The sequence below is a fragment of the Atta colombica genome, unplaced genomic scaffold (assembly GCF_001594045.1).
Source record: "Atta colombica isolate Treedump-2 unplaced genomic scaffold, Acol1.0 scaffold126, whole genome shotgun sequence".
NCBI classification, from domain to species: Eukaryota; Metazoa; Arthropoda; class Insecta; order Hymenoptera; family Formicidae; genus Atta; species Atta colombica.
The window spans coordinates 5,170,712-5,181,512 of NW_017259213.1; the positions used below are offsets into that span (position 1 = coordinate 5,170,712).

General features: G+C 35.4%; 1 protein-coding gene across 1 annotated transcript in view; it reads left to right on the forward strand.

The window, feature by feature from the left end:
- LOC108695082 (cytoplasmic dynein 2 heavy chain 1) overlaps positions 1 to 10,801 on the forward strand; it is a 22,082-nt gene extending 11,281 nt beyond the window's left edge. Inside the window, exons 25-46 of the mRNA XM_018204835.1 lie at positions 1 to 288; positions 527 to 675; positions 977 to 1,258; positions 1,448 to 1,677; positions 1,751 to 1,879; positions 1,967 to 2,215; positions 2,839 to 3,278; positions 3,362 to 3,496; positions 3,644 to 3,873; positions 4,008 to 4,217; positions 4,375 to 4,663; positions 4,924 to 5,433; positions 5,516 to 5,772; positions 5,868 to 6,068; positions 6,135 to 6,366; positions 6,495 to 6,648; positions 8,209 to 8,425; positions 8,594 to 9,030; positions 9,111 to 9,413; positions 9,527 to 9,777; positions 9,888 to 10,182; positions 10,393 to 10,801. The exon at positions 1 to 288 is cut by the window's left edge and continues 12 nt beyond it. Of these exons, the coding sequence (XP_018060324.1) occupies positions 1 to 288; positions 527 to 675; positions 977 to 1,258; positions 1,448 to 1,677; positions 1,751 to 1,879; positions 1,967 to 2,215; positions 2,839 to 3,278; positions 3,362 to 3,496; positions 3,644 to 3,873; positions 4,008 to 4,217; positions 4,375 to 4,663; positions 4,924 to 5,433; positions 5,516 to 5,772; positions 5,868 to 6,068; positions 6,135 to 6,366; positions 6,495 to 6,648; positions 8,209 to 8,425; positions 8,594 to 9,030; positions 9,111 to 9,413; positions 9,527 to 9,777; positions 9,888 to 10,182; positions 10,393 to 10,676 (5,772 nt within the window). The 3' untranslated portion in view covers positions 10,677 to 10,801. The remainder of the gene's footprint in view (positions 289 to 526; positions 676 to 976; positions 1,259 to 1,447; positions 1,678 to 1,750; positions 1,880 to 1,966; positions 2,216 to 2,838; positions 3,279 to 3,361; positions 3,497 to 3,643; positions 3,874 to 4,007; positions 4,218 to 4,374; positions 4,664 to 4,923; positions 5,434 to 5,515; positions 5,773 to 5,867; positions 6,069 to 6,134; positions 6,367 to 6,494; positions 6,649 to 8,208; positions 8,426 to 8,593; positions 9,031 to 9,110; positions 9,414 to 9,526; positions 9,778 to 9,887; positions 10,183 to 10,392) is intronic.

The following is a 10,801-nucleotide window of genomic DNA, read 5'->3' on the forward strand; positions in this document are numbered from 1 at the left end:
GCTATTTTGCCCTGGATAGAAAATGGTTATCCGATTATGATTCGTGGACCTGAAGCTTGCGGTAAAAATGCTTTGATTGACGTTGCGTTGGCAAGAATAAAAAATCAAGATACCATAACTGTTGTGCGAGGATCTTCGCTTTACGGTCCTGGCAATCTCCTGAATCGTTTGAAAAAGGCCTGCTTACGCTTGGAGTCTTCTTCGCAAGGTAGGACGTATAAGCCGAGAAGCGGATCTCGAGTACTTCTTATCTTGGAAGATATGCATCTCGCCGCTAAAGATTTACAGGTATAATCCCAAACAATTTCCTCTCTAACTTTTTGATGCATTAATTTAGATATGACTTGTAGCAATCTATATCAATACTTTAATATGAAAAAGAATATTAAAAATAATTTTTTTTTGAACTGTTGTTAACTATTAATTTACAAATAACATAAATTTTTTTCGAAAAAAATCATTAAGTTAAGAAAATTCTAATAAAAAAGATTGTAACAAGATGCTAATGAGATCAAATTATCTTTAGGAATTAGTGAGAGAATTGCTTCAAGAGGAAGGTTTTCTTGAGGAAGATCTCGAATTTTCTAAAATCTCCGTAACAATTATATGCACTGCTGACGTGACTACTCGATTACATCCGAGGCTTGAAGCTTTATTTGCAACTTATTATTTAGAGTGAGTAATTTTTCTACAGAAAAAAAATATAAATTAATGAAATATGAAGTTTGAAAGAAATTCGTTCTTTAAAATTAAATGTTTATGTTTAATTTTATACAAGTATATAAATTTAATTTCCTGAATTTTTAAAAATTAAAAAGCAAATTGGAGAAATTAAAAAATTAGAGATTTTTAATGTAATAAAATAAATTTCAGTTACAATATTCATTCTCTTTAATTCTTCTCATATATCTTAATAAAATTAATAATAAATTTTGAACAAAATCTTAAGACTTTAGATAAAATATATCTGCAATAGATATCCAAGTCAAAAGGATGTCGCAGCCATTCTGGAACTTCATTTGAGAACTTCTTTGAAAGAAGTTGACTTTATCATAGCGGAGTCTTGGATCGCTCGAATAAAGCCTAGTATTTTGGATGCTTTTCGATCTATAAATTCCGCTCAGGAATCTTCTTTTACCTGGACTCTTAAGGATATTGTTTTGTGGGCAAAACTTTTGAAATATTATCCTACTCCCGAAAATGAAGCGTACATCACTCATTACTTGTTAGATATTGGACAACGTCTATTTCGCGCGAGGTATTATTCTAAAATCATAATATTCTATAAAAAAAAATTATTTGTTAAAAACATTATTTTATATATATATTTAAATTAAATTTTTAAGAAAGTTAAATTAAGTTTAAAGAAAAGTGAATTTAATTATTTAAATTATTCTTTCTTGATAAATAATAATTTCGCGTTTTATTCTATTTATTAATCCTATAGATTAACGCCCAAGGCCCTGACACGGTGGGAATCTTTGCTAATTTCGAAAGATTCCGAGGTAAAAGATTTCAATAATGATATATATGCATGGAAGAGCGCGAATATTGGGTTGTATCCTTTAAGTGAGGAGCAATGGCGAGAAGAGATAATCAACGCAGCGGCTAGATGCGCTAGAGAGGGTCAACCAGTGCAAGCATCAGTTTCATCTTATCTTCTGGAAACCATAGCTGGTACGAATTAATTAAATTAATAGATGAGAAGAAGATTGATATTTATATAACAATAAATTAAATATTTTGCTAGGACTGAGTTGGGCCATTGGATGCGATTTTCGTGGTGTGGTTCTCATTGGACGACCTGGAGCGGGCAGAAGGTCAGCAGTTAAATTGGTTGCAACATTTTCTTCCTTACGACTTATTGATTCAGGACCTGGTACCGTAAGATAAACTATAATCACAATTTATCTATTATTGTATTTTGTTCTTTGGAATTCCGTCATATCCGTTAATTGTTTCTTAGAACGTGGTAAAGTGGCGATAAAGAACGCTGTGCAGGTAGCGGGCATCGAAAATCAATCAACTTTGCTCCTGCTGGAAGAACATCATGTTAGGGAGGAAAGTTTAGCCATAATAGTGAGTGCCATAGTATCTAAAGGAGAGGTTCCAGGACTTTATGCGACGGAAGAGCTTGACGCGTTGGTTGCACCTCTCGCCGATTTGGCTCGAAGGGAAGATTTTCAAGGGACGCTGGAACAATATTTGTATCATCGTACGTATATTCAAAATCTTTTTTAATGTTAAATAAATTAATTCATAGCGTTTCTTCTGAAAGAATTTATAAAGTTTATGTTTGTACATATATTATGTGATAGATCTTTTTCAGAGGATTGAAAGTTACGTTTTATAAATAACTATTTAATCGTTACCGAGTCAAAATAATAATTCGTTACCATTACTATTAATTACTATAATTACTTAAAAAATAACTATTCATTACTTTTTTGTTACTTTCTTAATGACGAAATAAGATTAGTCTAAAAAATTTTGTAATATTTTTTGTTTAAATATTAATAAATAGTGGCATTAGACCGATGTGTGAAAATATAACTAAAAAGCGAAATGATTTTTTGATTTAAACTAAAGCTTTGTATCGTAGATAATAATATTTCTGAGTGAATATATGTATATATACTTATATATACATGACTAGTTCTACAATCCACGCGCCGATTAAATTTTCAGTCTTGAAACACAATCCAATTAACAAGAGATTTTCCATTATCAAAAAAAGTAACTTGTAAAAAACCGTAAAAGCATTACAAGCATTATTATTCCTTGATTTTTTGCTATTTTTTGTCTTATTATATATAAGGCCTATGATTGATTTCGCAGGCTTGCGTAAATACCTCCGAATAGCGGTGATCTTAGATTCAGAAGAGATCGAATCGTCGTCACTGTTACGTCTCGGCCTCTTACGACATTGCGCGCTGCTTGGATCTGGACCTGGTGGTCCTGATGAGTGGTGGTCCCGAGAAAGCTCGTTGATCAAATTAGCAATTCAGGAGGGTACTTTGCAATTGGACGAACTCGAAGAGTTATCAAACTATGCGAAAGTCATGATCGGAGCTCATCTTCAAGCGCCTCGTTATCAAAGAGCCCCGGCACGATTCCTCGCTTTAGTGCACACCTGGAGATATCTTCGTGACACGTGGAGCAAGGAGGTCGAAGAGAAGTTGCGATCTCTTGAAGCTGGTATCAGCAAATTAAGAGAAGCCGGCGATCAGGTGGCTAAGTTGGAGGACGAAGTGTCCAGACAACGCCAAGAACTAGAGGTTTGCAATAACATTACTATTTAATTGTAAATTTTTAAATTCTATTTTATAGCACTGTAATTATATAAATATTCTGTTTAAAGGTGGAAAAGGGGAGGGCCAATGCAGCTCTTGAACAAATCACTGCTACAATGAGAGGTGCAACTACTCAAAGGGGAGAAATGACAAATTTGAAGGCTAATACAGAACGCGAGAGTGCTGAACTCGCACGGCGTAAGGTAATATCCATTTTTCCCTGTTATCTATCATTATTGATATGAAGAATTGAAGTATAAGACTCACAGAGAATGCGCAACATGTCTACGTCAATGCAATGCATATATAAAAGTAGCAACATGCTTATATTGATCTTATTGTTTGCATAGGGGGACATAGAAAGTGAATTAGGAAAGGTTGAGCCTCTAGTAGCGCAAGCTGCTCAGGCAGTGGCTGGTATAAGTGCCGATGCATTGGCTGAAGTTCGTTCGTTGAGAGCACCACCAGCGCCGGTGAGGGATGTACTCGAAGGTGTTCTTCGGCTGATGGGCATAAAAGATACATCTTGGAATAGCATGAAGACATTCCTCGCTAAGCGAGGTGTCAAGGATGAAATCAGGTAAACATATTGACTCAATCTAATTAATTCATATTAATTTATTAATTTACTTTTTATTCTATTTAACTATTTTCTTAATTTTATGACAAACTAAATTCTTCCTTTTTCACTTTTCTTCGGGATTTAACGCGTAGAAATTGGGACGCAAGACGTAGTACGCCTGCGAGTTTAGAAGCTGTTTCCAGATTGATAAAAGAACGTCCGGACAGCTTCGAAGAGAAAACCGCAAAGAGAGCATCGGTGGCGGCAGCTCCATTAGCCGCTTGGGTACTCGCGAATCTTCAATATGGTAAAATATTGGAACAAGTTGCTCCTCTAGAACGAGAACAACGTCAATTAGCAGAGTATGTCTTTTAAATTGTCTTTTTGACTTCCTTATTTTCCATTTTATCTGTATCATCAATTTTTTTTTCATTTTTCTATGTAATTTCAAATTTGTGCTATTTACCTTTTAAATTGCTTTATATTACTTGATTCTTCTTAATTCTTTTGTGATTTAAGTCGATTAGCGGCGGCTGAGGCACAGTTGGGAAAATTGGAAACGGGATTAAATACAGTGGAGAGCCGTGTGGCGCAGCTTCAGAAAGAGCTTGCTGAACACACAAGAGGCGCAGCTGAATTGCAGTTGCGAACCGAATCTGCCGAGGCCAGTCTATCGACAGCGCGTGCTCTGTTACGAAAACTCGATACCGAACATCGTGATTGGCAAACACAATTCCAAGAACTAACAGCCAGAAAAGAACGACTGGATGTTGAGGCAGCTAATGCAGCAGCTCTACTTGTATATCAGGTAATCTTTCTTTTAGATTTGCTAATGAAAAAAATGCAACATTATATTTTGGAACAATTAACTTTATTCTAAAATTTACACATTACCTAATATATTTTGAATACAAAAAGTTTGAATAATCTTAAGCTTTTAATATTTTAATTTAATTTTTTAAATATTAGAATAGATTTAAATATTTATTTTTAATAATTGATTATAATAATAAATAATAATAATTGATCCTTAAAGAGTTAATGACTTACTACATTTGGATTGCACAGGATCCTGAGAGAGATGACAATTGGAAGAAATCAGCGACTAAGTTATTAGTAACCGAACGCGAAAGATTATTATGGAGAGCACAGGGTTTACCAGCAGACACGAGTAGCTTGGTCGCAGCCTCCCGTGTTCTGAAAGGACCTCTAGTACCTATTTTCCTTGATCCTTCGGGAGTAGCAGTCATCTGGATCAAACGCAATTTTGGCACGCGACTCGAAATAACGCAGCCTGAAAATTCTAAATTTTTGACGGCTTTGGAGCTCGCTGTGCGTTTCGGGAAACCTCTCTTGATCGAGGAAGTGGTTGAATTTCCATCGATACTTTTGCCCTTGCTTCGTCGGGGACCGCTTAGATTGGGCGATCGTATTCTGCCGGCTCAGGAAGGCTTTCAATTATTCTTGGCCACTAGGAAAGATCGATTAGAAGATATCCCGAAGGAAGCTGATGCTGTGTTGTGCGAGATCATGCTCGGTACCGGTACGAAAAGCTTAGCAGAAAGATTTGTAGAGAAGGTAAGGAGAAAAATAAATACATGTGATTATTTCTCATATCTTTATTTGATTTTTCTTATGTATTTAACGATTGTTTCATCAGCTTTTACTGAACGAAACGCCAGAGCTCGAGGCGCAAAGAAGAGAAGCCTTGGAAAGAGAAGAAAAATTATCCGGAGAACGAGACGCGGCCAGACTGGATGTGTTGAGCCAATTAGCTACAGCTAGAGGCCAAGATCTTTTACAAGAATCCCAAGAACAAGGAGGTCTTTTGTCTTCTTTGGAAGCAACGCAAGCTAAGGCGAAAGAGATAGCGAACGCGCTTGAGGAAAGTAGACAAAGTTTGAATGAAGTTTTAAGGTATCGTCAGAATATTATTTTTATATTACAAATATTAATGTTAATTCCTGTATTAACATTTGAAGATAATGTTGTTTTTTGTTCTCTTTTTTTAGGCGTGCCAAAAATCACGAAAAGTTTGCGCAATTTGCCGCTAATGTTTATGAGACTATCAAAGGATTAACATTTCTCAGCTCTTTATACGTTATCTCCACAGAAGCCTACACCGATATCTGCTTAAAAGCAGTGCAAGATGACATTTCTTATACGAATGAAGACGGAGAAAAGAAACAATCGCGAGGTCTAATCGAGAAACGGTATGTATAATATGATCAATTAAATTGTGAAATGACATAAAGTCATCATGCTATTTATTGTGTCAGGTTGATAACTCTGACATTCCATCATTGCGCGAAGGCGATCTACAGAAAGCACAGGCTTCCACTAGCGCTGCATATGGCGTTGTCTTTAAATCCAGTGTCAGATGTCGAAAGGAATCTTTTGTTCGACAACGGCACGATCGCCAACGCCGATAATTCTGACTTTGAATTACCCGAATGGATACCGGATGAACGACGTGAAGCTATACAAGCCTTAGGTTCTTCTCTGCCCAATGTATGTACTCAATACGACGTCTTCAGTAAACAGTCAAAAGGTTTATTAAAGTGACTTCAGTACTTTCCATGAATAATTCGAATTCTTAATAGATTTGAAATTTTTATGTCGGTATTATTTTTTTAAAGGTAGCCGCTAGAATGAAATCTTCTTGGTTGAACAATATTTCTGATATTTACACGGATAACGGACTCAGTGTTTTTCAAAAAGTTTTGGTCGTGAAGGCTTTGCGACCTGATTATTTGCACACCGCCCTTTCCAAATTGGCTGCAAAACAATTAGGCAAGTATTATCCAAATAGTACATATTTTAAAACATCTGCGATAACGTAGCTTAAACCGTAGCATTTTTGTCTATCATAGCTATTGTCACAACATCATTATGTTTCGATAACGTTATAGCAGCAAAAATGAGATAACATTTTTAGGTTTTAAAAACGATGTCATAGTCATTTTGATTGCACAAGTATTTTGCTATAAAGAAGTAGCCACAACCACATATTATACAGCTGCATATTACATAGTATGACACTCTATAATAAAGATAAATTAATTAAAAAATAAAATAATTAAACGAAGAATGTTTTTTATATGTAAGTAATATTAGATTAAAATTAATTTTTTATTTTTAAATTATGTAAAAATTTTGAAAATAGAATTAACAAATGATTTTTGCTTCAACTGGAATCGAATCTATAACAACTTAGAATCACTGTCTCATTAATATTAGATCAAATTTAAAGAATAAGTAATCATTACAATTTATAATACATATATAAGTATACTAATGCGGACGCAAATTCATAAATACGATGATTACAGAACTACGCAAAGATCCTTAAGTAACAATTTTCAAGCTACATAAATGAACACATGGATCCGTTTGACTATTCACTGTTACATGCTAACTTTATCCTAAAATAATATAATGATAATAATTAGTTTTTGCTTTCGCTATGACATACAAAATACAGCTAAATTACAGCTACTTTGGTTGTATTTTAGCTTGCACATACGCGGTAAAGATTCACTTGCGGTACACGTACACTTCCCACATCAAAATAGCTGTGGCTGCATTTTGGCTTTTCTATTAGCTGTTACAGTCTCTGTACAATTATCGGCGCAAAATAGTTATGGCTGCATTTTGACTTTTCCATTAGCTGTCACAACGACTGTACAGCTACCAGTGCATCCAAAATAGCTGTGGCTGCATTTTGACTTTTTTATTAGCTGTCAGTGATTAATACGCAGCTATTAATACAACTAAAATAGCTTTGACTACTAAATGACTACTGAAATTAAGGCTAGCAGGACGTTATACTTGTTACATTTTTGCTATCGCAACGAACATATTCAGACTATGTTATTTGGGCAGATAAAATGTGATTATTTTGAATTTTGTGTATATTCAAATATTTAAGTATTCTTGCAACTCTTACAATTTTTAAATTTATATTCTCAAAGAGTATACAAATGTATTCAAATCAAATAAAACGAATAAGTCGAATGTTATTGTTATAAGTCGTCTGTTATGTATAAACAGAATCTTTTATTACTTTTATTTCAGGAATAAACGTTAATATATGCTTTGAACTTTAAACAATTAATAAGTTTATTTTGGGATTTCATTCAAAATATTGTATTTATTAAATTATTATTTTTACGTGACTCTTTCAAGCTGATTTAATTTTCATTTAGAATACTGCGTGGTTAAGAATCATTCTAAAATATGTAAGGCAAAAAAATTTATTAGGATTAAAATAAATATTAAAAAGAAATATTAATAATAAAATATTTTAATATCTATAATAAAATATTTTAAATTAAAATTTACGTACGAAAGGTGTGAAAGATTTGGCACCGCCGCTATGGTCATTGAGTACAATCGTCCAGGAAAAGGCGGGATCATATCCTGTGTTATTACTTTTATCGCCGGGGACTGATCCTGGTCCCGAACTCAAGGTACTAGCTGAGAAATATACTTCCGCTGGATTTATTGAGGTTTCTTTAGGTCAAGGACATGTCACTCAAGCCGAATTGGCATTGGAAATCGCATGCAGGTAGAATCTCATAATTTCCAAACGCATTGTGATGTAATATATGTAATATTACGAGTAAAGAAATTTAAAAAATGCTTCGTCTTACCACTTTTATAAATGCAAAATTTTTTATAATTGAAAATATATGATTTTGTGAAATAAATACACATTGATTATCTTACTTCGTAGAAATGGTGGTTGGGTCTTGCTAAGTAACTTGCAGCTCGCTCTAAATTGGCTACCGCGACTAGAAAGTATGCTTCGCTCGTCGATGTGTACTACAAACAAAAATTCCTCCACGAGGATCTGGCTAACTACGGAGGAGTGTTCCGGATTCTATCCGGGTTTAGCGGGGCTTTGTCTGAAACTGGCGTACGAACCGCCCGAAGGCGTGAAGAGGAACATGAGAAAATCGCTTCAGCAGTTGCGACAATCACAGCGTAATGGTGATAATGTCGCGGCCACTACATTAGTAGTGCTCGCCTGGTTACATGCAACACTTCAAGAACGGCGAAACTTCGTTCCTCAAGGCTGGATCAGACCATATGAATGGAACGAGTCGGATCTCGAAGCTGCTTACGAGTTAGTAGTGAAGAACGTGGCGAAGGAAAAACGATCTCAACAAGGTATGTAAAACATAAATATCTATAAATAATTTTGACATTTTATATGACGTTATGTACAGAAAATATATTGGCATGTAAAGGGGACTGGCAAATTGGCAGAGGTTTGCTCGACGTTGCGGTTTATGGCGGACGGCTTCAAGATGACTATGATGCAAGGGCATTGCGTTCAATGATACGTAACATATGGTCGAGAGACATTTTCGAGGGACGTCGGAAATTGGGAGATGTGTTGAAAGTGACCGACACGACGATGGGCGATCCGGTAAAGTCACTGGAGAATATGAATGACGTCGATTCACCGAAGGAGTACTTCGGACTCCCTGCTAATGCTCATAGAGCATGGGAAAGAGCTGCTGCGGAAAAAGCTCTAACATACCTTAAAGGTATCTTTAAAGCTCAGATAAGTTAGAACCAAATAGTACATCTAGATTTGATTAGTGTTTGCTTCTTATATTGAACAGTTCAAGTTTTCAAATATGCTTAAATTATTTTCAAGGTATCTTGATGAAGCCATTCAACAACAGCGAAGGAAATAGCAATAAATTAGAGAAGTCAAAAGTTCAACACGATCTAAAGGTAATTATGGATCGACAATGTTCCTTGACATTCACATGTGACACAGGTGCCATAAACGAACAGAAAGGAAATCCTTTACAGGACTTTTTCATCGACGAGGTCGATCTTACGAAGAAGTTATTACATATTGTACAAACGGACATGGATGCGTCATCTTTTGAAGATAACGAGGTTAGATTTTAATTTTGAAATTTTCACTTTTTCATAGTTATTTTAGAATAACGATGATTATAATTATATATATATTTCTTCATAATAATGAAGATCATTTATAATTCTAGACTCCCAAGCACTGGTTTATGGAATGGCGAACGGGCCCGAAAAACGCCATTCAATTCGCGAAGGCGCTTTTATCCAACTATGAAGCACTAAAATCCTCGGCGATAAACATACCCAGTCGAGTCGATTTGTCCCAGCTGTCCCGACCACGAGCTCTTCTGACTGCTCTGAAACAACATACCGCGCGAGAGCTCGGTCATCCATTGGAAACTCTTCATCTTCGCGCCAACTGGATCGAGAATCGTACGAACAAAGAGTGGAAGGTATCGCTTCAGCTCGAAGGTTTGCTCATATCAGGTAAGCTTGATTGTCAGACTCGACAGAGTTTGATCCAGTATTCACAATATTAAGTTTTCATTGGTTAGGAGAGGAGCTGGAACTTGTGATTCACATCGATGTAATTAAATAATGAGAATCTCACATTTAAGAATTTTTGGAAATTTTTGAATAATATCAAAAAGTATCCAGAGTATCTTTAAATAAAAGAAAAACACATTTTGTTTACAGGAGCCTCTATTGAGGAAGGTGTCTTAAAGGATTTGGACGTAAATTCAGCAGCAGTCGCGGTTGCCCCGACATGTCAAGTAGCATTTATGCCGGAGGAATACTTGGACGATAAATCCGGCGATGATCTTTACGCTCTTGAAGATGCGTATCGACAAGATTATTTGAACATACCGGTTTATACAAGTGTCCAACGGGAGGCTTTAATTTGTTCATTACCAATCACGTGTCCGCGAGAGGAATGCGATGCATGGTTACGCCGTGGCGTCATCCTGTATCTGAGATAAGTAGCTTTCGTAATTGTCCTCGATTAAACTGATAAAGCTGAAGATACATGATACGATTGCAAGTATTAGACATTAAATCAGATCTATAACAAAAGTAAACACAACAATCGTAATTATTGTTAAAT